General features: G+C 49.4%; 1 protein-coding gene across 1 annotated transcript; it reads right to left on the bottom strand.

Moving 5' to 3' along the window:
• Nucleotides 1–3017: 3017 nt before the first annotated feature.
• LOC113994430 lies at nucleotides 3018–21579 on the bottom strand. The gene is made up of 5 exons (XM_039380732.1): nucleotides 21565–21579; nucleotides 20570–21223; nucleotides 15101–15232; nucleotides 7816–7885; nucleotides 3018–3690 (listed from the first exon to the last, which is right to left on the bottom strand). The coding sequence occupies exons 1-5, from the start codon at nucleotides 21577–21579 to the stop codon at nucleotides 3602–3604; spliced, it is 960 nt and encodes a 319-aa protein (XP_039236666.1). The 3' UTR covers nucleotides 3018–3601.
• Between the last annotated feature and the right edge of the window lie 1466 nt (nucleotides 21580–23045).

The following is a 23045-nucleotide window of genomic DNA, read 5'->3' as shown; positions in this document are numbered from 1 at the left end:
GGGGAAACCTGACCTCTGCACAACTGGTTCAGATCTCTCACTTGGATTTAATCCAAATTTCTTAGTTTCCATCTCATTACAACTTTTCTTGGTGTTATTTCCAGCATTTACACCTGTGCTGGTAAACGGGAGTAAAGTCACTTCGTTTTCTTCTCTTGGATATGGTTTTCTCTCTAGAGCAGGTTTTCAATGCCTGAAATCTCTCTGGCAGGAATCTTTGCTGCTTCCCTAAGATCTTTTTTTGGACATGTGAACATCAGGACTAGACATAACTTTTCAGAAATGGCCTCACTAATGCTGTTTACAGAGATAATATCACTTCAGCACTCCCACTTCATATTTGCCGGCTGCGCAGCCAAGGATTACTCCAACCTTCTTGGCTAAGACATTGCTGGGAGTTCATACACAAGCAATTGTCTACCAGGACCATTCAATTTGGTTCTGAGTCACTGATTTCCAGGATGCATCCCCCACTGTCCTAGGTGTGACCCACATCCCTTGCTCCAAAAACATCTGCCTCTTCCTGTGGCCACATTGAAATGAGCTGTTTCGGGGTTCCCACTTCAGCCATCAGCATCTACCTGCACAACCAGCCTGTGCCCGTGGCTATTTGCCACCAGTCTTGTTTTCATGCTGCCTGCAAATTTTACCAGCTCTCTGGGTTGGTTGGTTTTTGGGTGGGTTTTTTTTGTTTGTTTGTTTGTTTGTTTTTGTGGTGTTTTTTGTTTGTTTGTTTTGGTTTGGTTTTGGTTTTTTTTTGTTTGGTTGGTTGTTTTGTTTTGTTTTGGTTTGGTTTTTTTTCCATTGACAACTAAGGGGCTGCTGCTCTGTGGTTATCGGATCATTCTCCAGATATTTGCTCCTTGCAATTTTCTTCCTCCCACTTTCTCTTGGCTTACATTTCCCCTCCCATGCTTCTAGTCCTTTTTGCTAACATCAGTTGGGTCTGCTTTTATTTTCTGAAGGTGGTTTGTTTGGCTCAAGTCACTGGACACGATGGCAGATGTTTGGGTTCAAGGGGAGGTGTAATGAAAGAGGATCACACTGAGAACATGCCCTCTCTGTCTCTGCTCTGCACAGACCAGATGTGCACTGTGTGGCCCAACACGACAGTCATCCTACATTGAAACTGAGAATATGAAAATATTCATCAGGGAAGCAGAAGTGCATAAAGCTACCAGAGGTGGCTCTCCAAAAATCTCTTATTCTCAGCAAAAAAGAGGTTTCCCATGGTCCAGTAACTGTTTTGATAACCCTTTCCCTGTTGTACCAGAATACTAATAAATAGGTAGCAAAAGAAATATTTTGCTACAGGCTTAACTAAAGCAAGGCAAGCACTTTCTCCACTGTCATTTTTCTCTCCTTTTTTGGGGGGGCTTTCCCAGGTTGGACAGGGCAGGCTGGAGAGCTGGACTGAGGGCTCACAGGAAAGAAATTAAAGAACAAGTGGAGATTTTGCATTTGTATCCTTAATTCCTGGTTGGAGTGTATTAGGCAGCAAGAGAAAGAACTGGTGGAGGGGGAAGGAATTAAATTATCTCTGTAAAGAATGGGTGGTATGTGCCCAGCTTAAATGGAAACAGGTAACAAGAAGCCTCTCACTGGAGCCACAATAAATGCATGGCCAGAGGCCTGGGATTAGGACTTTCTTATGCAAAAGTTATTTGTATCCCTTAATTTCAGCCATTTAGAGAGCTTCCTCTACAGAGGATAGAATCATGGAATCATAGAATGGTTTGGGTTGGAAAAGACCTTAAAGATCATCTCATTTCAACGCCCTGCCATGGGCAGGGACACCTTCCACTAGCCCAGGTTGCTCCAAGCCCTCTCCAACCTGGCCCTGGACACTTCCAGGGATGGGGCAGCCACAGCTTCTCTGGGAAATGTGTGCCAGGGCCTCATCACTCTTACAGTAATGAATTTCTTCCTAATGTCTAATATAAACCTGCCTTTCTTCAGCTTAAGGCCATTCCCCCTTGTCCCCTAACTACATGCCCTTGTGAGCAGTCCCTCTCCAGCCCTCTTGCAGGCCTCCTTTAGGCACTGGAAGGGGCTCTAAGGTCTCCCTGGAGCCTTCTCTTCTCCAGGCTGAACAACCCCAACTTTCTCAGCCTGCCTAGTATAGAAGTTCATAGTCTTTTAATGGTTGTAAAATGCTAATGACCGTGCACATGGCACTTTTCCCCATTTTGCAGTTGCAGAGCTGAGGCAGGGCAGGTTCAGCCCCACATCCCACAGACAGCCGATGGCAAGGAGAGGAATGATCAGAAGCTGGTGCTGTCACTGCTGCCCCATCCTCCCTCCTTCCCTGCCTGACCCTGCAGCAGTGCGTGGCAGGGGACTCGCTGTCACTGGGGTGAGGTGCTGCAGATCATCTCTTGGCTGCAGACCGAACCAAACATTTCAGAGGACTATTCTTCTATTTAAAAGCAGATCTTCTTTGGATCTCTCATGCAAAGCGTAAAAAGCCTTTCAAAATAGCCAGCATGATTATTCATGACTCCTCATTTGCAGCAGTGCTTGTTTTCCATGGCAGCGCCGATGAGCTCACCTGAATAAAGATTTACGGGGGAGAATTGATGGCTGAAGGTTTTTGCACAAGCAAAGGTGTGGGCTGGCATGGTTCCCTCTGCATTGGGAACTTGCTGGACTCTGCTAGACCGGAGACCTCATCCCCATCCGGGCGCTGGTCTGGCCCCTGTGGTGCCCTCACATGGCTGTGCTGCGGCTCTGGCACAGGGAACTCACCCCCGCTTGCTTTATTTACAAGTATCACATAGAGGAAGGGTTTGGGGGCACGCTGGGTTTCCCAAGGAAGCTCTTGATGGATGGGCACGCCTGATGGAGAGTGACGATTCCTGCCGAAACGACCCAAAGTGATACGCCCGAGGCTGCGCGAGGAGGATGTGGCGGTGCTGGGGAGGGAGCCCAGGTCACTGAGATCCCAGCCTAGCTCAGGATGATTTCCCAGCAGGCAGCATATTCTTTCCCCCCCCTCGCTTACCCCTGCCCTCCATGCACTCCGACCAGCAGGCTGCGGGGACTGGAATTTCCCGACTCCCGAGACCTCGACTGTGCTGCCGTAACACCCGCTGGAGTGTCCTTTGCTTCCCGCTCCCTGCACCCCTCCCCGATTTTGTTTGTCTGGGGTTTTTGCAAAGGGAAAAAAAACCCGAAGTAAGTGGAGGTTTCCGGGAGACCCTGCCCCGCGCCGTCCATCAGAGAGCAGACAATAACATCGGGCCGCTTTGATCACTTCATGGTTACGGCAGATTTAGATGGCGAGCTGCAGATTCCAGCAGCAGCTGCGAGCAATGTGGCGCAGCCCAAAAAACACAGGCAGGGTCTGTCAGCGCAGCCCGGTGCCGGCTGGGCTGTCTGCTGCGTGATGTAACCCCTCCTTTAATTTGTTTTCCAGAAAATTCATTTCGAGAAGTGCTCTGCGAGTGGCTTGGCAGCGGCGGGAGGAAACGGGCTGGGGAGGACGTCAGCTGTCAGCCCGCAGCCCCCGCTGCCAAGCCCCGGCCAGCGGGACGGCGCGGGGGCTCGCAGGGCTGCTTTCCCTGCCCGGGAAGAGCCTTTGGGTCGGGTCCACGCCGAGTTACTCCCGGTCAGCCGGGGCGGCAAGTTCCAGCACAGGGACCGTGTTTATTTGTGTGCTCCGCAGTGCCCGGCACAGAGCGGCTGCACCTGTGGATGCGACAGTAAACCCGGTGATAAATAACGACCCAAGAAGGAGACAGTGCAATTTAATCTGTATAAGTGAATACAATTAACTGGGGAAGGATGCTCAGGCTGGCTGAGGACATCTTTCCTTTCTTTCCCTTTCCCTTTCCCTTTCCCTTTCCCTTTCCCTTTCCCTTTCCCTTTCCCTTTCCCTTTCCCTTTCCCTTTCCCTTTCCCTTTCCCTTTCCCTTTCCCTTTCCCTTTCCTCTGTGGGTCTGGGGATGCACGTCCAGGCTAAAGACTCACAGAATTTAGAGGGTACAGTGCAGAGAGCTTTGCCTGCTTTGTTTTGTGCAACTTGACTCTTTATATGTAGGAGATGGAGGGAACGCGGCTGAGAGAGGGAAGCACAAGGGAGAGAGAGGGAAGTACAGCTGCAAGTTGGAAGAGGGACTAACTGGCAAGTGATCTCCATGTCTTTGTCCTCCCTCCCTCCTTCCCTTCCTTTCTTCCTTCCCCTTCTTTCTTCCCTCCCTCCGCTCCTTCCTTCCTCCCTCCCTCCCTCCCTCCCTCTCTTCCTCTCTTTCCTCCTTCTCTCCCTCTCTCTTCACTCCTGTTTATCAACACAGAAGATCCCATTGACTTGCTCTGAGGTTCAAAGCCCTGTTACATCATCTCCTCCTTCTCTTGGAGATCAAGGGAAGGTGAGTTGGTCTTTCCCATGGACTCAGAGCTGCAAGGGACCCCCCAAGACCATCACTCCCATCTGTGGCTTCAAGCAGAACCTCACCAGGTCCAGCCCAAACAGACGTTGCTGTAGAAGTAGCAACATCTAGGGCTTGGTCTAGGAGATCTCCACAACCTCCTGGGAATGTGTCCCTGTGCCTGCTCACCCTGCTTCAGCAAGAAGCTTTGCCTGATATGTTGTCCAGATTTCTCTTGGTGCAATGTAGCTTGTCCCTTAGTTGTCCTGCCCCTCAGGGACACGGGCTGTCCCTTGGTGCCCTCAGCAGCCTTTCAGATGCAGACCTTGGCCTGTGTGCTGTGCCCCAAACAGGATGGGGAAGTAATTTCTACATTTTCTGGTAGTGAAAGTGTGAAAGAGTCTAATTATTTACGGAAAAGGAGGTTTATGCATCCTTTCCTTCCTTCTGCCACCCGAAAGTCTCACTAGGACCATCAGAGGAGACAACTACTGGGAGTAAGACCACTGGAAATCAGCTCTCTAACTTCTTCCATGACTGCTGACCCTAAGGCCAAAAGAATGGGCTCAGGTAATGATCTTGCTGCCTTCAATGGGATTTACTTAATATATGCCTAAATGCTTTGCTGGAGGAGGTGGGAGGCACCTGCAGTGGGACACTGCAAGATGGGATGGGAGAGCAGCTGATGACTTTCCTGGTCTTTTGGAGCATGAGAATTGCTGAGCATTTTGGCTTGGCACTGCAGGGCGAGCAGAAGGACACTGCAAACTTCTCACTACCTTCCTGCAGGTCACCTACTCCATAACTCACTGGAGTCATTTCTCCCTGCAGAGAAGGACAAGCTGAAGAATGTGGTTGGCCAGATTGTATTATTTTTTTTTCCTTTTGGAAAAATAACGGCATAGCATTTCCCCTGCCTTGTCCTCTCCTGTGCTGTACTGGTAGCTGCACTGAAGCTGATTGATTAGTTTAATAACAGGCAGTTGATAGGCAGCCATAAAATTATGCACTTTTACTCATCAGCCTGATTGAACTCCTCTGCTGACTGTACAGGAGCAGAATGGCAGAGTTAAAATAATGAGGGAAACAGCCAAGGGAAAAGCAAGCGTGGTGGTGTTATTGTTTTAAAGCTGAGGAAGAAAATGAGTCCAGGGAGGAGCTTTTCCAAAATAAATACCAAAATACAGAGGGAAAATGTTAAGATGTAATTAGCACTGGTACAAGTGCCATTAAACGTCTACAGGGGTTGGAGGCGTCAGCAGAGCTGCTTTTACACCCACTTGGTCTATGCTGGGGTTTCAGGAGATTGGGGCTGACTCTGCTGAACACCCCCAGTCCCCACCTCCTCAGAAAGGGCCCTTTGCAGGGTGAATCGACTCAATGGGGAAAAGATGGGAATTCAGTTTGTTGTTCTGTTTTTTTTTTTTTGTTTTGTTTTTTTTTTGTTTTTTTTTTTTGTTTGTTTTTTTTTCCCGATTCTGGCCAAGGAGGGAAGGCTATAAGGATGGAGCTGGAGAAAAACGTGACTGGGAAGGGTTTGTCCCCTCTGCCCCCATGCTAATGGCATCAGTGGAACGGAGATGGTGTGATGGGGGTGTGGGAAGTACCAGAGCACTTCCAGCCTGGCCTGGAGAGAACGGGGCTCCTCTCAGTGATGTCCCTGTGGCCCTGAGCTCTGCTCTCCATGTTTCTGGGCACTAGGGAGCTGAAGTCAGACTCTGACCTGCGGGGTGTCAATCACGCTCTGCAAAGCCACCAGAGGGAATTGAAGGTTCCCACTCAGCCGTGAATCAAAATGCAGGAGCAGGCAGTGGGGCTCGCTGATGAAGAGCCACACAGCCCCCATCCATGCATGGAGAATGGCATTTAAGACTTTATATCCCAATAAAATATTTCCCAGCGCTCCAGGCAGGGCCTGCGGGGTTGACAGGCTCACTGTTTGTCCTACACACATTCATTTTATTTATAAGACCAATTTCTCTGTGAATAGGTCAGCCTTCTGCCTGTGAAATGTTTTAATTGAACCTTGTCACGTGCTGTGTCCTCGGCACAGCCATCACACAGCCTTGACCCTGGGTCCAGCCTCCCCCCAGAATACAAAACTGTTCAGATTTTCCCCTTGGGGCACATCTCCCTGAAGGAGGGGATGGGAACAGGGGAGTGCCAAGTGGCTCTTGGCATTTATTTTCTCCCAGAGAAATGCTTGGCAGAGGGTTGCACAACGCTCCTCGCCCTTCTCCCTGATTGCACCCCATCCAGGTTGTTCCTGGCAGCAAGGCTCTTCCTTATTTGCACCAAAGGGCTTTGGGTCAGGCCATGTGTGGGTTGCAGGATGCTGTTGGAGGTGACACACAGCTGGACTGACATATCCAAGGGTGCTGCTTCTCCAGCTACTCCCCTGTTTATTATGGGTTTATTATGTTTATTATGGGTGCCCTCGCCTGTGGTTCTTGGGTGGGCTTTCCTCCTGGGCTCCTCTTCTGCCACATTCTGTTTCTCATCTCCCTCTGGACAGGAGCTGTTGGGTTGTGTTATCTTGTCCAGATTATCTCTCTGGGAGCCACAGGTCAGGAAGCTCCTCCACGGCTCCTGGCACCCAGGTGTTGACTGGGTCACCCTGTTGGGCTGAAATAAGTAACCCCTGAGGCCAGAGGGGGATGTACATTGTAGAGTAGGAGCAGGATCCATAATGTCACCTCCAACAGACCTCAATGCCTATGCATGGGGCCCTGGGTACTGCCAAGATCCCCACTGACCATCATGGGAAGGAGCTTACATAGAGCCCTTTGGATTCTGCAGAGGCAGGACTCAGTTTCTGTCCTTGTGCAGAATGGACTCAGCCTGTGTCACTCCTGATGGACATTTCTCCTCCTTATCCTTCAAAATCTCTAGTGATGGAGATCCATCATCTTCCCTTTGCTCACTCTGATGTTTCATTGCCCTCAGAGAGAGGTGGGGGTACAGCTACTTCTGGTATCACTTTAGGCACCCTGTCTTCTGTGATTGCATGAGATTCCTGTGAAACCACAGCTTAAGTGACCTCCCAGAAAGAGCATAGTTAAGATTTCAAGAGCTGGAGACATGGTGAACTTCATGTCCCTCAGGGCAATGTCCATAATCATCCATCTGCTCCTGACAGGGGTTCAGCAACAGCACGTCTCTCCTGGGTGGTTTTGCAGGGTACTATGGAGCTAATCCAGAGTCTTTTGATGTACAGCACAGGGAAGGATCAGGCATTGCGAAGAATATCCTCACACAAGCCCAAGAACCAGGAGTGAGGTGCTGGGTTGACAAGTTTGGAGCTCCAAGCCCTGAACTCTGTTTTCTCTCTCCACCGTTGTGGGTCTGTTCCCTTCCTGGCAGCCTGTCCTCTTCCTTGGACTCAGCAAAGGAACATGTGGAGTCTGCACTTGAATCCAGAGCACTGCAGGTGCTAAAGCAATACCTTGCTTCACTGCTAAGGAGCAGATCTGCGTGTGGCTCCTTGTCCTCCGGGTTGGAGTGTGTCCTCCGGCCTGGAGTGGAAAAGATAAACACACTGTGGTGTAGCAAAAACTTTGCTTTTATTAGTCTTCATCTAAAGTAAAAACAGGCCCTGCAAATCACAAACAAATTGTCTTTCTGCAAGAGCAAATCTTGGTAAAAGCTGTCTGGGTTTCTTTATGCAACGGAGTTGGAAAACTAAATTTAACTGCTCCTTGAGGCTTCCCTCCCCTTTCTTTTGTTTTCTGGCAAAAGCCCCATTACCAGGATGGAAAGCTTCAGTACTGAAATTTGCCATTAAAGTTTTAAAAAACAACCACCACCAACATTTCCAAATACTTTGGGGAAAAAAGCAAAAGTAAAACCTACCAAAGCTCTTTTCCCCTCTCCTTACTTTGAGCAGGTGCAAAGAAGAGCCCTTTCCAAGGTAAAGCTTGGCACAGGAAGAAAGCCTAAGAGGAGGGAAAGGAAGGTGACGTGGACAAAGGCTGCAAGAACAAACAATATTCTGACTCAAAGGATGTTGCAAACACATTGTATATACTCGGAAATATTTTAAAACCATTTTTAAACCAAAGCAGAAGCTGAGGAGGAGTTGGCCCATGGCAGGAGGAGAAAGACTTGAATTAGGAGTCCAGGGAGAGTGAACAATCCTCAGCCCTGAGAGGGAGCTTGAGGGCAGCATGAAGAGGGCAGGAGCAGAGGCAGTGAGGATGGGGAAGCCACCAAATTGAGCAGGCTGGTGTGGGATGTGGCAAATCACTAATACAAGAGGGGTGATGATACAGTCCTTTCTTGGACTGAAAGGTGTCAGGGCCAGAATCTGCCTGTACAGCTCTAGCTACAGCTTGAAATAGAAGATTCAAATGGTTAATAAAGGGAATATTTATGCAGTGGTTCTTGCCAGCTGAGAGGGGAAGCCTAACAACGAGTGCCTAGTTATTCCTGATTCCTGCTCTTGGCAGAAGATTTGGCTTGGTGACCTCCTGAGGTCCCTTCCAACCTCATTTATTCCTGGTCCTATGAGCACAAGTCAATGAGCTCACCAGGATCCTCATACATATTGCATTAAGGATGATGAAGAGAATGTGGCAAGTGAAGAACAGAATGAATTCAGTCCATCCTGAATATCTTTCTCCAGACTTGAATATCATAGAACCACTTAGGTAAGAAAGGACCATCGACTCCAGCCATTAACCCATCACTGCCAAGTCTACCATTAAACTGTGTCCCCGTATATTAAATGTGTCCCCATTAAACTGTGTGCCCAAGTGCCACATATTCATGTCTTTTAAATATCTTCAGGGATGGTGACTCCACCACTTCCCTGGGCAGCCTGTTCCAGGGCTTGAAAACCCTTTCTGTGAAGCAATAGTTCCTAATATCCCATCTAAACCTCCTCTGGAACTGCTTGAGCCTATTTCCTCTGGTCCTATTGCTTGTTACCTGGGAGAAGAGACTGACCCCCACCTGGCTACAATCTCCTTTCAGGGAGTTGTAGAAAGTGATAAGGTCTCCTCTGAGCTTCCTTTTCTCCAGGCTGAGCCTCCCCAGCTCCCTCAGCTGCTCCTCATCCGACCTGTGCTCCAGACCCTTTCCCAGCTCCGTTTCCTTTCTCTGGACATGCTTCAGCTCAGCACACATATAACCTGAGGATGCTACAGCAGGATCTGGGTCCTTTACAGAACTGGCTTTTTACAGGCTTTTCCAGCAGAATCTGGCTTTATTCTGGGGATGTCCCAGATCACCTCCATGGATTCTCCTTCCTTCCTCTCCCTGGAGAGTTACAATTGCTTGAGAAATGGGGACTTTAAACGCAGCTGAGACAGAGGCAGGTGCACAAGAGATCTGAGCCCTGCTGCACCGCTCTCAAGCTCTTTGTCATTTTATTTTTCTCTGCTGCCCACCCCTCCTCAGCCCTTTCCCAGAGCTGCCTCTGTCCCTCCTTGCTGTAGCACAAACTCTGCCACCAAACTGGAGCTGGCAGACACTTCCCTCCGTGCTGCAAGGTCAGCCCTCCCTACTGCTCTCCTGCTCCTCCATCCATGGCTCATGGCCAGGACCGTGGAGCCAGAGCCCTCACAGCCCTGAGCTTGCACCTGGGAGAGAGAGAGAAGAAAGAAGAGGACTGGGGAGGAAGAAAGTAAAGAGAGGAAAAAGGGGAAGGGAGGGGAGGGGAGGGGAGAGGGGAAAGGAGAGGGAAAAGGAAAGGAGAGGGAAAAGGAAAGGAGAGGGAAGGGAAGGTTTGGGAAGGTTTGGGAAGGTTTGGGACGGTTTGGAAAGGGGCGGGAGGGGAGGGGAGGGGGGAGGGGGCGGGGAGGGGAGGGGAGGGGATGGACGGGAGGGGCGGGGAGGGAGGGGCGGGGAGTGGAGGGGCGGGGAGGGAAGGGAAGGGGAGGGGAGGGAAGGGAAGGGAAGGGAAGGGAAGGGAAGGGAAGGGAAGGGAAGGGAAGGGAAGGGAAGGGAAGGGAAGGGACGGGACGGGAAGGGAAGGGAAGGGAAGGGAAGGGAAGGGAAGGGAAGGGAAGGGAAGGGAAGGGAAGGGAAGGGAAGGGAAGGGAAGGGAAGGGAAGGGAAGGGAAGGGAAGGGAAGGGAAGGGAAGGGAAGGGAAGGGAAGGGAAGGGAAGGGAAGGGAAGGGAAGGGAAGGGAAGGGGAAAAAGAAATGAGAAAAGGAGAAATGAGAAAAGGAGAAAAAAGATTTGCCAGTGGTTTAAAAAAAATATTTTATAGGAAGTAGAAGGAATGTGGTGTGAAGCAAAACGCAGGTCTTAAATACCCTGGTCGTGCTTTCCCCTCTGCGGGCCGCTCCGTGGCCGCCGCTGCTTTTGTTTTCTTCCGTCCGAGTGACCTCCCGGTCACTCCAAATGTCACAAAGCCCGCGGAGCTGTGGCTCCCCGCAGCCCCTTCCGGAGGGGGAACACGCCGTCACCGGACGAGAAACTTGGCTGCAAACACCCGAGAGCAAATCGGTGTCAGAAACAACCGAGCCCTGGGAACGGGAGGGAGAGGGGGTTGCTCTCGGAGATCATTTGTTCATCAGCAGACCCAATGCTAAAGCTCCACGGGCTTCAAAAACAGCCTCAATAGGCCAAGATGCCCCAAGTTCCCATCAAATGCCACCTTTGGGAATAGAGGGTTTCTTTATGTTGCTTCACAGCCAGACTTCGCTCCCGATGCGCCGATAAAACCCGGAGCCACACGAGCAGCGTGTGGTCTCTCCCTCGGGGCGCTGCTTTATTTTGTGGTTGACATTTAGCTGTCACCGAGATGGGCACGTTAAAGCTATGGTAAGACAAATATTTGCTCAGCATGAAAAGCTGCCGATAGGTAAATTGCCTACCATTACCTTCGGCGCTGAGTGGGGATGCACGGGCAGAGCCGGGAAAATCCCAACCTCTGACCATTCACAGGCTATTAAAGACATCAGTTCCCCCTCTAGGAGCCCATCTTCTGGCTTAAAGCTCCATTTGTCACGTGAGCAGCACTGATTTGAAAGTATCAGGTGCTCTGTTCATCTGCTTAAATCTGTTGAATTCCTGATGGAGCGGTTGATGGGGACCAGGAACAACTTGTCCCATTTTCCAGCAGAAATCCAAAATGGACCAAACGAGTTACAGTGCCTGCAAGGTGCCTCTTTCCCCTCATGGCCTGCCAGGGTGTCTGCTGGCTGCACACAAGGTTTGGTGGGGGGGAATATATACTGCTGCCCTTTAAGTGTATCCTGATAATTTGTCGGCATCGATGTTAAAAAAGCTGCCTCCTTTGGAAGACAAATTCACTTGGACCTGCTCTCCACTCTATGCTATTTTTCTCCCACAGATCAGGCAGCCCTGCATCGTTTATCCTCTCCCTCGGAAGCAATCCCGAGCTGTAATGAAGTCCACTCCCAATTTTAGCTTTTGTTTGTTAGCCCTCTCCCTGTGCTAAATATTTATTATGACATTTATTATCACATTATTTTGGTGACTCACCGTCCCCAGCTTCCCAGCATTGTTTCTAACGGGAACTTCTCAGTACCTGTTTCATTAACACCCTGCGTGGAAGCAACTTTACCCTCACATCCCTTCCCATATTGACTCAGCCCTTCACCTCCACGACAAAACCAGTCCCTCCTGACCCTCCTTTGGGGTGAGTTCGTGGCCTGCTCTTTGTCCACTGTGATCACTTTATCTTTTTGCACCGTCACTGCTCTCCCCACGACCAGATGGGACTGTCCTTTCTTAGAATGTCATTGGGTAGTAAACACTGGTCCCAAAGCAACCATCAATTTTTTGTCCAGCGCTGAATTAATCCACAGCCACCATCCTGAGGTCCCCAGCTGAGTGATTGCATTTTTGATGCATGATAGTGCATGTTCAGCAATGACCAGCTGTGTTTTCAGAAACACTAATGCTGTTCTGCTATTGAAGCACAGGCTTCTCAGGCTGAGATCTCTATTAACCAAAATTTTTTAATTTCTGCAAATTAACGTCCAGAGCTCTTCTCCACTTCAATCCAAGGGCTCATAACGGATCCCTGACACTGCCCACTCTTGGGTAATGTCAGCTCAAAGATGCAAAGGCATGGAAGGCTCTCTGGCTCTGAGGTATCAATAAATCTTAAATGAATTGTGGATTTTTTTTATTAATAGGTGTTCTCTATTCCCTGTCCTGCCTTCCATCTTCCTCCACACTGCAGCCCATTATTGCAGCACTCCACTCACCTGAATCCCTCATTTCTCACCCCAGACTCCCCACAGTGCTCTCTGAACTACTGAAAATCTCTCCTTCTCTGTCGCATTGCTTCGACCTGCTCCTGTTACAAAAAATCCAGTTTTGTTTTGCATTTGCCTGCTTTACTCCTGCCTGTTCTGTGATCAGTTTAACACCTTTTTGCTTGCATTCTCTAGTCTCCAAAAAAACCCCACAACTGTCCTACCCAGGAGCTGTCAGTGCTCTGTTATCTGCCCATCTTTGCCTTCTTCCACAAACCCAAGGCTTTCAGCTGCTCTATCACAGCGGAGGCTCAAGCCAGTATTTTTTTGCTTTCTTTCTCAATCCCTCAGAACAATCTCCCAGCTGCTCCCCCCTCCAAATTATTTCTTCTTCAGACTCAGGGCTTCTCTGCAGTCTGTGCTGACCTGTGTAACTCCATGTGATGCTCCATCTGCTGTTGACTTTTTCATGTTTACTTTCTAAGGGGAAAACTGAAAACATGACTTCAAGCTCTGGCCAGTGTCACTGTCATCCCTCAAAAATAAGATCTGCCGTGGACTGAGCTCTGATTTGGATCTGCTCAAGGCTGTGGCTCAGTCCCAGGGATGCTGACTGAGGGAGTACTTGTGAAATGTGTCCTGTGCAGTGCTGCATCTCATGTGAGGCCCACCTCAGCCCACAGAGAACCAAGGATGTGAGCAAACAGACAGCACCAACCTGCTGTGCACTGCCACCAGCTGTGGGTCTGAGCTCCAAGGGGTCCCCAGAGTGTCTGGCCTGACTTCCAGCTCCACCAGGGGGTGCAAGCAATTCCCAGCATGGGAATCTGGGTTGTTGCCCTCCCTAAGCCCAGCACAGCAGTGGCAGCTCTCCAGAACACACCATAACCCACTGGTTTGAGCTTGGACCCGTTCACATGAACCCTCCTTAATGGGAGTCAGACTCTGATACCTCAGCATAACCAAGATTCTACATGCAGACAGCAACTGGGCTGAAGGTGTGTCAGGGTTTATATGTACATAATTCTCTCTCTGATCCTGTCTCCATATAGGCATCCAACAGCTGGACCTCCAGTTCAAGTATATTTATAAATAAATATACCCATGCATGGCCAGTAAGGTGTATTAAAACCAGCTTATTTCAGAAATAGCATCATTTTTCCTGGCGAAGGAGAGCAGCTTCTCTCATTTTCTGTGCCACTTGTATTTTTGGGCTTAGCAAGGCAAAATGCCAAGGAGAAGACAGCATGTTTACCTAAGAGCAGCTAAAAGAGCTGTGTGGCAATCAAGGTATTGAGTGGGTTGGGCTGAAAATAGATCGGCTTGGAAAGACTTTGATCAAAGATGCTCATCAGGGGCCTGGATGGCCTTGAGCACCAGTAACAAGCTCTTAGGGAATATATCCCCCTGCACAAACAGTGGGCAAGGTGCACACTCCCCCCTCCCGTCTCTCATGAACCGTATCATGAAATGGGATTAATTATCAGGAATGTGATTTATTTTTTTTTCCCCTGGATCAACCCTGTTGAAAGGGTGTTTGTGGCCTCGTTGGGATATTACTGAGTGCTTCACCTCAAACCCTTCTCAGGCAGTTATTACTGCTTAACCCCTTGAAGCTCTCCCGAGCTCCCACTGAAACAGGCTCCACACCTTTTCCAAGCTGTTTTGCCTCTTCCTTTCTCATTGAGCAGACATGCTCTGCCCTGTGCCAAGCCTAACCTACCCATGCAATTACCAAACTATTTGCCTGCAGCTCCACATATCTCACTTTATACAACACCTTGTGCCAGCTCTCCTTTCTGGGCATGTCTACATAGCTGTTCTGGCCCAGGGTCCAGGTCTGGCGTGTCTCTTGGCATCCTGACAGGCATGACAGATTACAGAAGAAAGTGTTTGGGCTCTTCTGGTAGCTCCAGGAAAGCTCTCACCCTGTGATAGGAGAGCAAAAACACAGCCCAGACTCTGGCTTTGAAGGTGTGGGGGTATGACAGGTCTGGTCACAGGCCCTGGGCTCAAGTCCAGAGAGAACAAACAGCATCATCATGTCTCTGTAGCACTTTGTTAGGAAGTGTTTCCGGTCCTTAATTGTCTTATTTTGTAGTAAATGGGTTAAGATGCTGCACTATGGGACTCTTTTTCTTTGCAGTTTTCCAGCTGCAAACATCAGGGAGAACTGGTAACCACGTAGGGCTGGGAGAAATTTGCCCACCAGACACAGCACTGTAAAACCAAGGGCTCTCCCCAAACTGCCATCAATGGGGCTTGTTACAGATTCGGCACCTACTGTTGTCATGAAAACCACGGTTACATCAGGAATTTTGCATTTCCAGGGCTGCCAGGTCCCTAGTTCTGTACCTCATCAGTGGTAAGAAATAAAAGCACCATCTAAGGGTGGTTTGAGGGGGGTCCTGCAGCTCCCCACTGGCTGCAGAGCACCCTAGGGTCTGTCACTGTTCTGGATGACAGTGCTCACAGCAGTTCCCAGCCCCACCAGTGTTTAAGGCTTTATCAGATTCCACAGGAAGTTGGTTGAATGTGGTTCAAGTGGTTACCTGAGGTTTTCCAGCCTCCTCTGTCACATCTGTCACAATCCAGCTGATGATCTCAGTGTTACTGGCTCCAGGTTTCCTCCTCCATGTCACAAACCTCTGATCCTCCAATGGCTGGGGTAGTGTTCTAGCACCCTGTAAAGGTATTAGAAACCAAATTATTATTTGAACACAATGATACTGGCCATACAATTCTCACTGCAGATCTTGGAAATTGCCTTGCTATCCACATCAGTCATTTCCTGGATCAACTAACAGCACAAACCTCATTAAATCCCACAGTCACTGCTGTATGCCTACTGCTCTGAGAAACTCAGGGAGAAGAAAAACAGGGAAAAGAAAACTCAATTGTGGGCACATTTAGGTTTAGAAAGAGGAAACCAGAGTGAAGAATTAAAAATGGCAGACTTTTGCTGGGCCAGTATTCTCCTCGTGGGCTCATGAAGCCATGCTGGATCTAGAGGAAAGCTGAACAGATTCCCAAACACACCAGTGGAATTGAGGACCAGGATCTTGGCGACTGACTTCTCCTCATCAGAGCAACTGGAGGATGGCAGCAAGTCAGTGACATTTCCTAAGTGAGCCCAGAGGGGCTGGATCCTCTGCCTTGGGAAGCAGCAGCCTGCAGTTCCATGGAAAACAAGATAGCAATGAAATATGTGACCTTCCAACAACACTCTGAAGGTCCTTCCTGTCTGATGAAGGAGACAGTAGTGGGACTTTTCTGTCCAGTAGTGACTGCAGATAGGGCTGTGTTTTCTTCCTTCCACCCTTTAGTCAGAAGTGAAGGTGAAAGGAAATTTCAAGTGCTGAAATTTTGAAAGCCTTGAAAAAGGAATTTTCATGTACGGACACAAAGCATAGCTTTCAGTTTGTGCCTGAATATTTTAGGGGCTGTCTTTTGGGATGCTCCTTGTGTTGCTGAATCACAGCCCAGGCACTGGGGTTTGGGAATTACTGGTTTAGGGGAGATTGGTTTCAGACACTGACGGAGAAGGTTGGGAGGCACAGCACTACTCCTGCATGAACTTGGGTAGTTACTGTGGATCAGCTGACACTCTTCAATTTGCTAAGTCAGGCAATTTGACCTTAAATCTAAGCCCATAGTTGCAACCATGGAAAGAGCACTTCCAGGAACAGGCTATTTATCCTGTAGCTGTGCACGGAATTACAGCCAGATAATAACTCCAGGACACAGTTTATTTCCCCGTGGTTGCTGTGACTTCTGGGTGCTCTAAAGCAGCTTTTTTCTTGTCTTTTTTTTTTTATTTATTTTTTTTTAATTTTTAATTCTGACGTTGGAGTTCCCCTACTTGCTGCTTCCAAGGGTGTCAGTTTTAAAATGGAGAAAACTAATGAAACTAGAAATATATTAGTGCTGCCTCTGTGGTAAAGGTGCCTGCCAACATCCCAGCCTTGCTCTGTTCAGAGCATCCAACTTTTTTATCTTCTGTCTCTGCAGAAGAGGGGATGCTGGGACTAACTGTTCATCATTATGGGCCAAAGTACCAAATGCAGCACATCAGCTACAGAAAACAGACCCTGCTGAGGCACAGCTGACTGGTTGTGGAGGTGCTTTATTTCAGCACTTGTGGGAACACTGAAGCAGTCCATGCCTGGGGGCTCAGGGGCTTGATTCTGTTCACAGCCAAGATCCCCAAAGACACTCACTACCTGTTAGCCCTGACAGTGCAGTGCCACTGAAAATCCCAGGTGCCCAATAATCCCTGTATAAGCAAGCACAGACATCAGCCCACCAGCCAGCTCCTTACTTGTTTGCATTCAGTGTGCATTTAGCAGCAGGCTAAAAATACAATACCATGACTAGATAGCGCTCTCTTGAAGACCACTTGCATTTCAGATTATCTCAGCCTTATGCCACACTCAGAACTTGCCTGAAAACCTGGGAAAATTATTTGCAGGGCTACTGCTGCTCAGAGAACAGCTCCAGTCAAGAGCCCTTTATTCCATGGATTTTCCAGGCAGGGCATATACAGTTGAAGCAGGCATCATGTTATTTTTCAGGAGAGAATTTCAGGGAGGAAAAGTGGTGGATGCTGAAAGCTGCTTTGTGTCCTGCTACTAGGACCCAGGCAGGACATCTGGATCCTTATGCAAAAATACCAGGATCTTATTGCATCTTCCTGACCACAGGGACAGTCAAGAGGTGACTCTGTCAGGTTTTTAGAGCCTGCAGAAGTGGCTGATGCTCAGGGGTGCTGCCACGTGCTTCTGATGCCTCACCAGATCACAGCTGCAGTGCCTGGGTTAGTCTCCCTGTGCTTCCTTTACAGCCAGGGATGGCCCTTTTGGGGCACAGCCCATCTCACCCCAAATGAGTCAGCTGAAATAGATAAAAAGATTCCTACAAACCCATCTTCTAGGCTGCTCCCTCCTCCAAGGATATTAAACCTTCTCCAGTCATGTGTGAGACTCCCTGCCTTGGTCAGGGGTTGGGGAAAAGGAGCAGGACAGCTCTGCTCAGCCACGCAGGAGGATATTAAACCTTTTCCAGGTCTACAGCAGGAAGAAATGTCCACCACCTCCTCACCTGATTTATACCTCTTCAGGTAAATTAAAATTATGCCTTTTATTCCTGCTGACCTTCTAGCTGCCTCCACAGTGCCCACGTTGATGTAAAAGCATGGAAAATTGAGGTTTGCTGTAGACTGTTCCAGGTATGAATACCCAAAGTGTTCATCAGCACCTTGGGAGGGTGCTGGCTTTTTAACATCAATCCCAGCAGTCTCTGGCATTTTTGGCAGGAAAACAAGCAGATGTGACCAGACTGTTTCTCTGTCTGCTTCCTGTTCACTGCTTGTGAACCGGGTGATCATTTCCAACCTTGTTTGATGGTACCTTTGCATTCCCAAAGTGCTGAAGCCTGTAAGGTTTGTGCAAACAGGCAGCCAGGTAGGGAGAGGAGGGAGAGAGGGGGAGAGAGAAAGAGAGAGAGGAAGGGAAATTTACTGGTTTTGGGGCACAAGAACACATCCAAGGGTTCAACCTGAAGTTTTACATCCAGGGAAGACCAGGTCACTTATGGGATCACTCACTCTTCTAAACACCATTCTTATGGCTTCCCAAAGAGCAAGGGGGTCTGTTACCTGCCCCAGTATCTGCACTCACTGTATCATCTCTAAGTGGTTTAAACTGGGGATAAAACCCACTGAAGAACCTCTCTGGATAAAATGAGTCCTCATCATCATCCTTGTCCTGCGTGGACAAGACAACAGAGACATAAGGAGCCACTGGCAGTGATTTGAAGTCTGATAATTCCAACTGATGGAAAATGTGTGTGTGTGTGCACATGTGTAGGTGTTGGTGGGAGCACGAGCCATTCACAAACAGACCCTGTCCCCAGCACATCAATCAGGCTTCAAATTCTGCGTTTGTTTCTGTGTAGAGCAGCTTGTCTGTCCAGGCAAGAGCACGGACAGATGCCAAACCAGGCTGCAGGTACCCAGGGGACGGGAAGGAGCAGCCGTGGGAAGCAGCAAGGGTCCAGCCCAGACCATCTGCTGCTGTTGGATTAATCTCTAACCTGTGCTCTTAGCTGGCCAAGGGAAACTTGTTAGGCTGAATCTGTACCTCCAGCTTCAGGTTACAGCCTGGCATGTTACAATAAACCATCGCTGACTTCGTGTTGTCTTAAAAACCTGGGCTGTGGATTAGAGATGGAGGAGAAATTGTGGAAGGAGCTGTGTGTGACCAGCAGTGCTGGGGGGAGAAGATAACTCTGTGCTGCCAACAGCTTGATAGTGGCCCAGGGCACCTCCTTGAGAAAAAGGAAAGGATGGAGAGCCCCAGGGTGAAGGGGTGGCTGAAAGGAGGCTTTGGACCCATGAGCAAAGTCTCTCTCCTTCTGCTCTGGTATCAAACGTTGTGTGCTCTGAAGAAGCAAATTTGAAACATTTTTTTCTCCCCTCTTGATACTGTTGTTTCTCATTACCATTGTTTGTCTTGTTTCCTCTTGCAAACCATCCTCTGCCAGAGGAGTAGCAATCTTGAAAACTTGGAAGTATTGTGGAGGAAGGAGGAGAATTATTTTTCTTAAAATTTCCTTTTTCAAAATATGAAAATAATTTTAAAAAAAAATCAGAGGTTTTCACTGCCAGGGAAAGGTATGGACAGAAACAGAGGAGAAATGTCTGGAGAAAAGCTGTCTCCTAGCTTTGTTGAATACTGGAGAAGGAGGAGACGGATGAAAAGCACTGATGAAAAGAAAGTTTGAGGAGCGGACTCAAAGACTGACTTATTGCTTATCTGATTCCTCTGCAAACCGGGCCAGCTGTCTCACAGGATGGTTTCAGGTGGCGTCTGTTGAGCCTCCTGACTCATCTGCGTGTGGGTTTTGGATGTGCTGGAGCTAAACTGAACCTGCCAGGCACTTACAGTTCGCTTTTACACACACGGAGGAGAGCTGGGCTGGTTGGACCGAGCGTTACAAAGCCTCTTTCTAGGAAAGGAGCTTTGCGTAACAGAAGGGAAAATAGGTCGTTGACAAGGTTTAGGGCATTTGCAGAAGAAAGTAAACAAGTGGTTCAGCTTGGCCAAGATGGGAGAGCAGCTCTGCACCGAGCAGGATCTGCCCCTGCTCAAAGACAAGGCTGTGCTTGCAGGAGGGCTTGGCTGAGAGGAAAGTCAGCCTCGTGTTTACGACAGCGGGACTCGGATTCTCCACGTGATCCCTGACAAACCATTTAATCCCAGCGCTCTGGGAGGGAGGAATCACCTCCCTGTGACACCCAAGGCTTTGGGTGCCAAGCTCTGTGGGGCACAGCTTGCACCCGGGCATGAGGCACCCTGAGCAAACGTGGCCTTGGGATTGCTGTGGAGCTGCTTAGGAGTGGGAGGCTAATGGGAATGGGGAGCTGGTGCTGGTGCAGCCACACCAGCCGTGGCCATGGCAGACCCAGAGCAGAGCCCGTCCCAGGAGGACTCAGGTGCGGAAAGAAACAAAAAACAAGGTAAAAAAAAAATAATAATAATAACAACCACCAACCACCTGCAAAAGCACCTCAAATTCCTTAAAAACGCCCTCAGGCATTCACCGAGCAAAAATCCCAGGAGAGATGTTGGAACAACTCCAGCTGCCGCCCTGGGTGACACTGAACCACAGCACGTCCCCTTCCCGGGGCACAGGGTTGGGGGAGGCGGGGGCACCCACCCACCCACCCACCCATGCTGGGGGCCAGGGACGGCTCTGCCCTCGCAGCATGGGCTGTGGCTTCGCCCTCCCTGCCCGGGAGGGTACAGGCTGTGCCGGAGCAGCGCTGTGGCACCCGGGGGGCTGCGCGGGGGCTCTTGCGGAACATCTGCCAGCTGCCCGGCCCCCGCCGCCAGCCCGCCAGTACATCTTGTTTGTGTTTTTCCGCGGAGCACACTCCCAGCGGGTTATGTCAGAGGTGAGGAATGCAGGGCCACCCTGTGTCATGAGATCAGACTTACATTTTTAGGCCGAGCGCTTACCGTATTTGCTGGGAAGCGGCGCGCAGGCGGCACGCGGGGCCCCGGAGGGGTGGGAGATACCCCTTTGCCTCCGTCCCTCTTTTCCAGCCCTCGCTCCAGCAAGAGCCGGGTGGAGCGGATGGGGCCCGTCTGCTGGAACAAGCTCTCCCTCTGTTCCTCGCAAGCAGCAAGAAAGGAAACGCAGTGAATTAAGGCGAATGAAAAGGCAGCAGTGAAAGGCGGCCGGGCTCGATGCCAGCGCTCACGGAGAGAGAACTGGTGTGGAGCTGCTCCCTGCCGCCGGTGAAGGCATCGGCACCCGGGACTGCCCCGCGGGGGAGACTCGTCCGAGCACCAGCACTCACCAGGCTCCCAGGGGCTGAAAGCCTGAGGGAAGACGCGAGCCCGTCCAGGGAGAGCCGGGGTGGGAGCTCTCGATGTGAAAGCAATTTGCAGGGTCTGACCCAAAACATCACCCGGAGCAGTGACCTTCCCCCAGTTTCGTTGCTGGGAGCCAACCCTTACGTCCAACCTTTCTAAAATTTCTGGACTGCTTTGCCCGAGTCCCTCTGCTCGAGGAAAGATGGTGCAAAGCAGCTCTGCTGGTGTCGTACAGGGTTGCTGCGCTGCCCTTTCCCTGGTTTTCCCACTTAAAACTTGGAGGCTCCTTTGCAGCTACGCATCCCATCTAGGGTAGGAGGAGGGGAGCCGCTTTGATCCCGGTGCCACTGCAGAGAAAACCCACTGCAGCAGGGTCAGATCCTGGCGCAGGGAAAGGCTCCCCCTTTCTGCTCTGGTGTGGATTTTGCTTCTTTTTTCTTTTTTCTTTTTTTCTTTTCCTGAATTAGCTACAATAGTAGGTATCTTGAGACTTGAGATTGAAAAGCCCAAAAGTGAAGGGAAAATGCTTCCACAGACCATGTGCAAACTGAACACCACTGTTTGTTGGGGTTTTTTTGTTTGGTTGGTTGGTTTTGGGTGTTTGGGTTTTTTTGTTTTGTTCTGTTTTGCCTTACGGAGGGTTTTGACATGGTGGTGTTTTGTTCTGTGTCAGAAGGAAAACAAACCCTGAAATACCAAAGTCTTTCACACAATGGACTTTCCTTTCTCTAAACATCCCTGCGAGCTGGGCCTCTTGCAGCTCTCAACTCTTCCCAGAGCAGGAGAACAAATACTAGGAAATCTGGAGGCATGAACTGCACAGAGCTGGCTGCACAAGCCCCGAGTTATTCAATGTCTCCAGTGCTGGCTGCTCCTCCCCTGAAGGAGGCAGGTGAACCTCCAGCAAATGCTGCTGGTTCCTGTGCTACTGGTAGTTTTCTGCTGTGCTGTGCACCTCAGTCTCCTTTTTGTGTCCCTGTGAGATGTGACAGGGGACAATTTCAGCTCCTCATCTCTTATTCTCCGACTTCTGCTCTTCTTGTGTGTTATGTCACCTCTGTGTGCAGTTCCAGACTTCTTTGGGCACTCTACTATAGTCCCAAAAATCTGTTTGGGAAATTCTCCCTTTCATGGCAAATGCTGATTTTGGGTCCTCTCTAGACTTGTGGTGCTATGGAGGCACCAGAGAGCGTCTTGTGGAGATGAGAGAGGTGACCAGCAGGGACAGAAGGGACTATCAGAGAGCTCCAGGGGAACCCTCAGACCCAGCACCCTCCCCTGGGCAAGGGGATGGAGGGTCCCACAAAAGGCAAAGGTGATGTGTTGACAGGAAGGGGTTGGTTGCTGCCTCATAAAAATAAGGAGGGAGAAGTGATGGTGTGGGATCCTTGGGAAAATGAGACTTGTTTAATGGTTGAGGATGTTATTCTCTTTCTTCCCTCTCTCTTCATCTGCCTTGCCTTTCATAAAATTGTGCTTTGATAAGATTTTCTGTTTTATCATTTAGTGTGGAGATTTAGTTTCATTTTCCCTGGATTTGGAAAGGAAGGAAAAGGGGGTTTCAGGCAGCATTTAGCAAGTCCTGGACACCAAATCAGGGCTAGACAAGACCCAGAGAAGGGGTTGCTTCCACCTTGGCTGATCCAGAAGGCTTCTGCACTATGAATGACATGAAATAACGATCTTGGCTTTCTTTAGATCTTTCATCTGCCTGGAATGCTTTAAGGATCAGAATTCATCATTAGCAATAATTATATATATTTAGACTTGATATAAGTTCAGTTCACCTGCAGTGAACTCATTTGCTTCTGTTACGTTCCTTCAGTCTGGGGGGAATACACTGACATTGCTTAGCAACCTTCAATCATTTTGGTGGAGCACAATAGTCTGGGAAGGCTGAAGTTTATGTGTGTTACCCTGTCCCAGGTAGTTACTTGATCTCCCAAATAATAAGTTTCTAACCTTGTCATTTCTTTCTAATCACCATTATCTTCTGAACTGGAATTGAGCATCCTGAAATCATAGAATATCTCAAGTTGGAAGGGACCCATAGGGATCACAGAATGGTTTGGGTTGGAAGGGACCTTAAAGATCATCCAGTTCCAACCTCTCTGCC

The sequence above is a fragment of the Pipra filicauda genome, unplaced genomic scaffold (genome assembly GCF_003945595.2).
Source record: "Pipra filicauda isolate LSUMZ 115617 unplaced genomic scaffold, ASM394559v2 scaffold1_size10287979_pilon, whole genome shotgun sequence".
NCBI classification, from domain to species: domain Eukaryota; kingdom Metazoa; phylum Chordata; class Aves; order Passeriformes; family Pipridae; genus Pipra; species Pipra filicauda.
The sequence above is the reverse complement of the archived record's forward strand: the minus strand, read 5'-3'. Positions and strand labels throughout refer to the sequence as shown.

Bases quoted from the DNA above. Each gene is read 5' to 3' on its own strand.
- LOC113994430 (XM_039380732.1), bottom strand. The intron at 15,233-20,569 runs GTAAGCGCTCGG...ATACCTTTACAG, and splicing joins GCCGCTTCCCAGCAAATACG to GGTGCTAGAACACTACCCCA. The intron at 3,691-7,815 runs GTATTGCTTTAG...TCGCATCCACAG, and splicing joins CTCCTTAGCAGTGAAGCAAG to GTGCAGCCGCTCTGTGCCGG.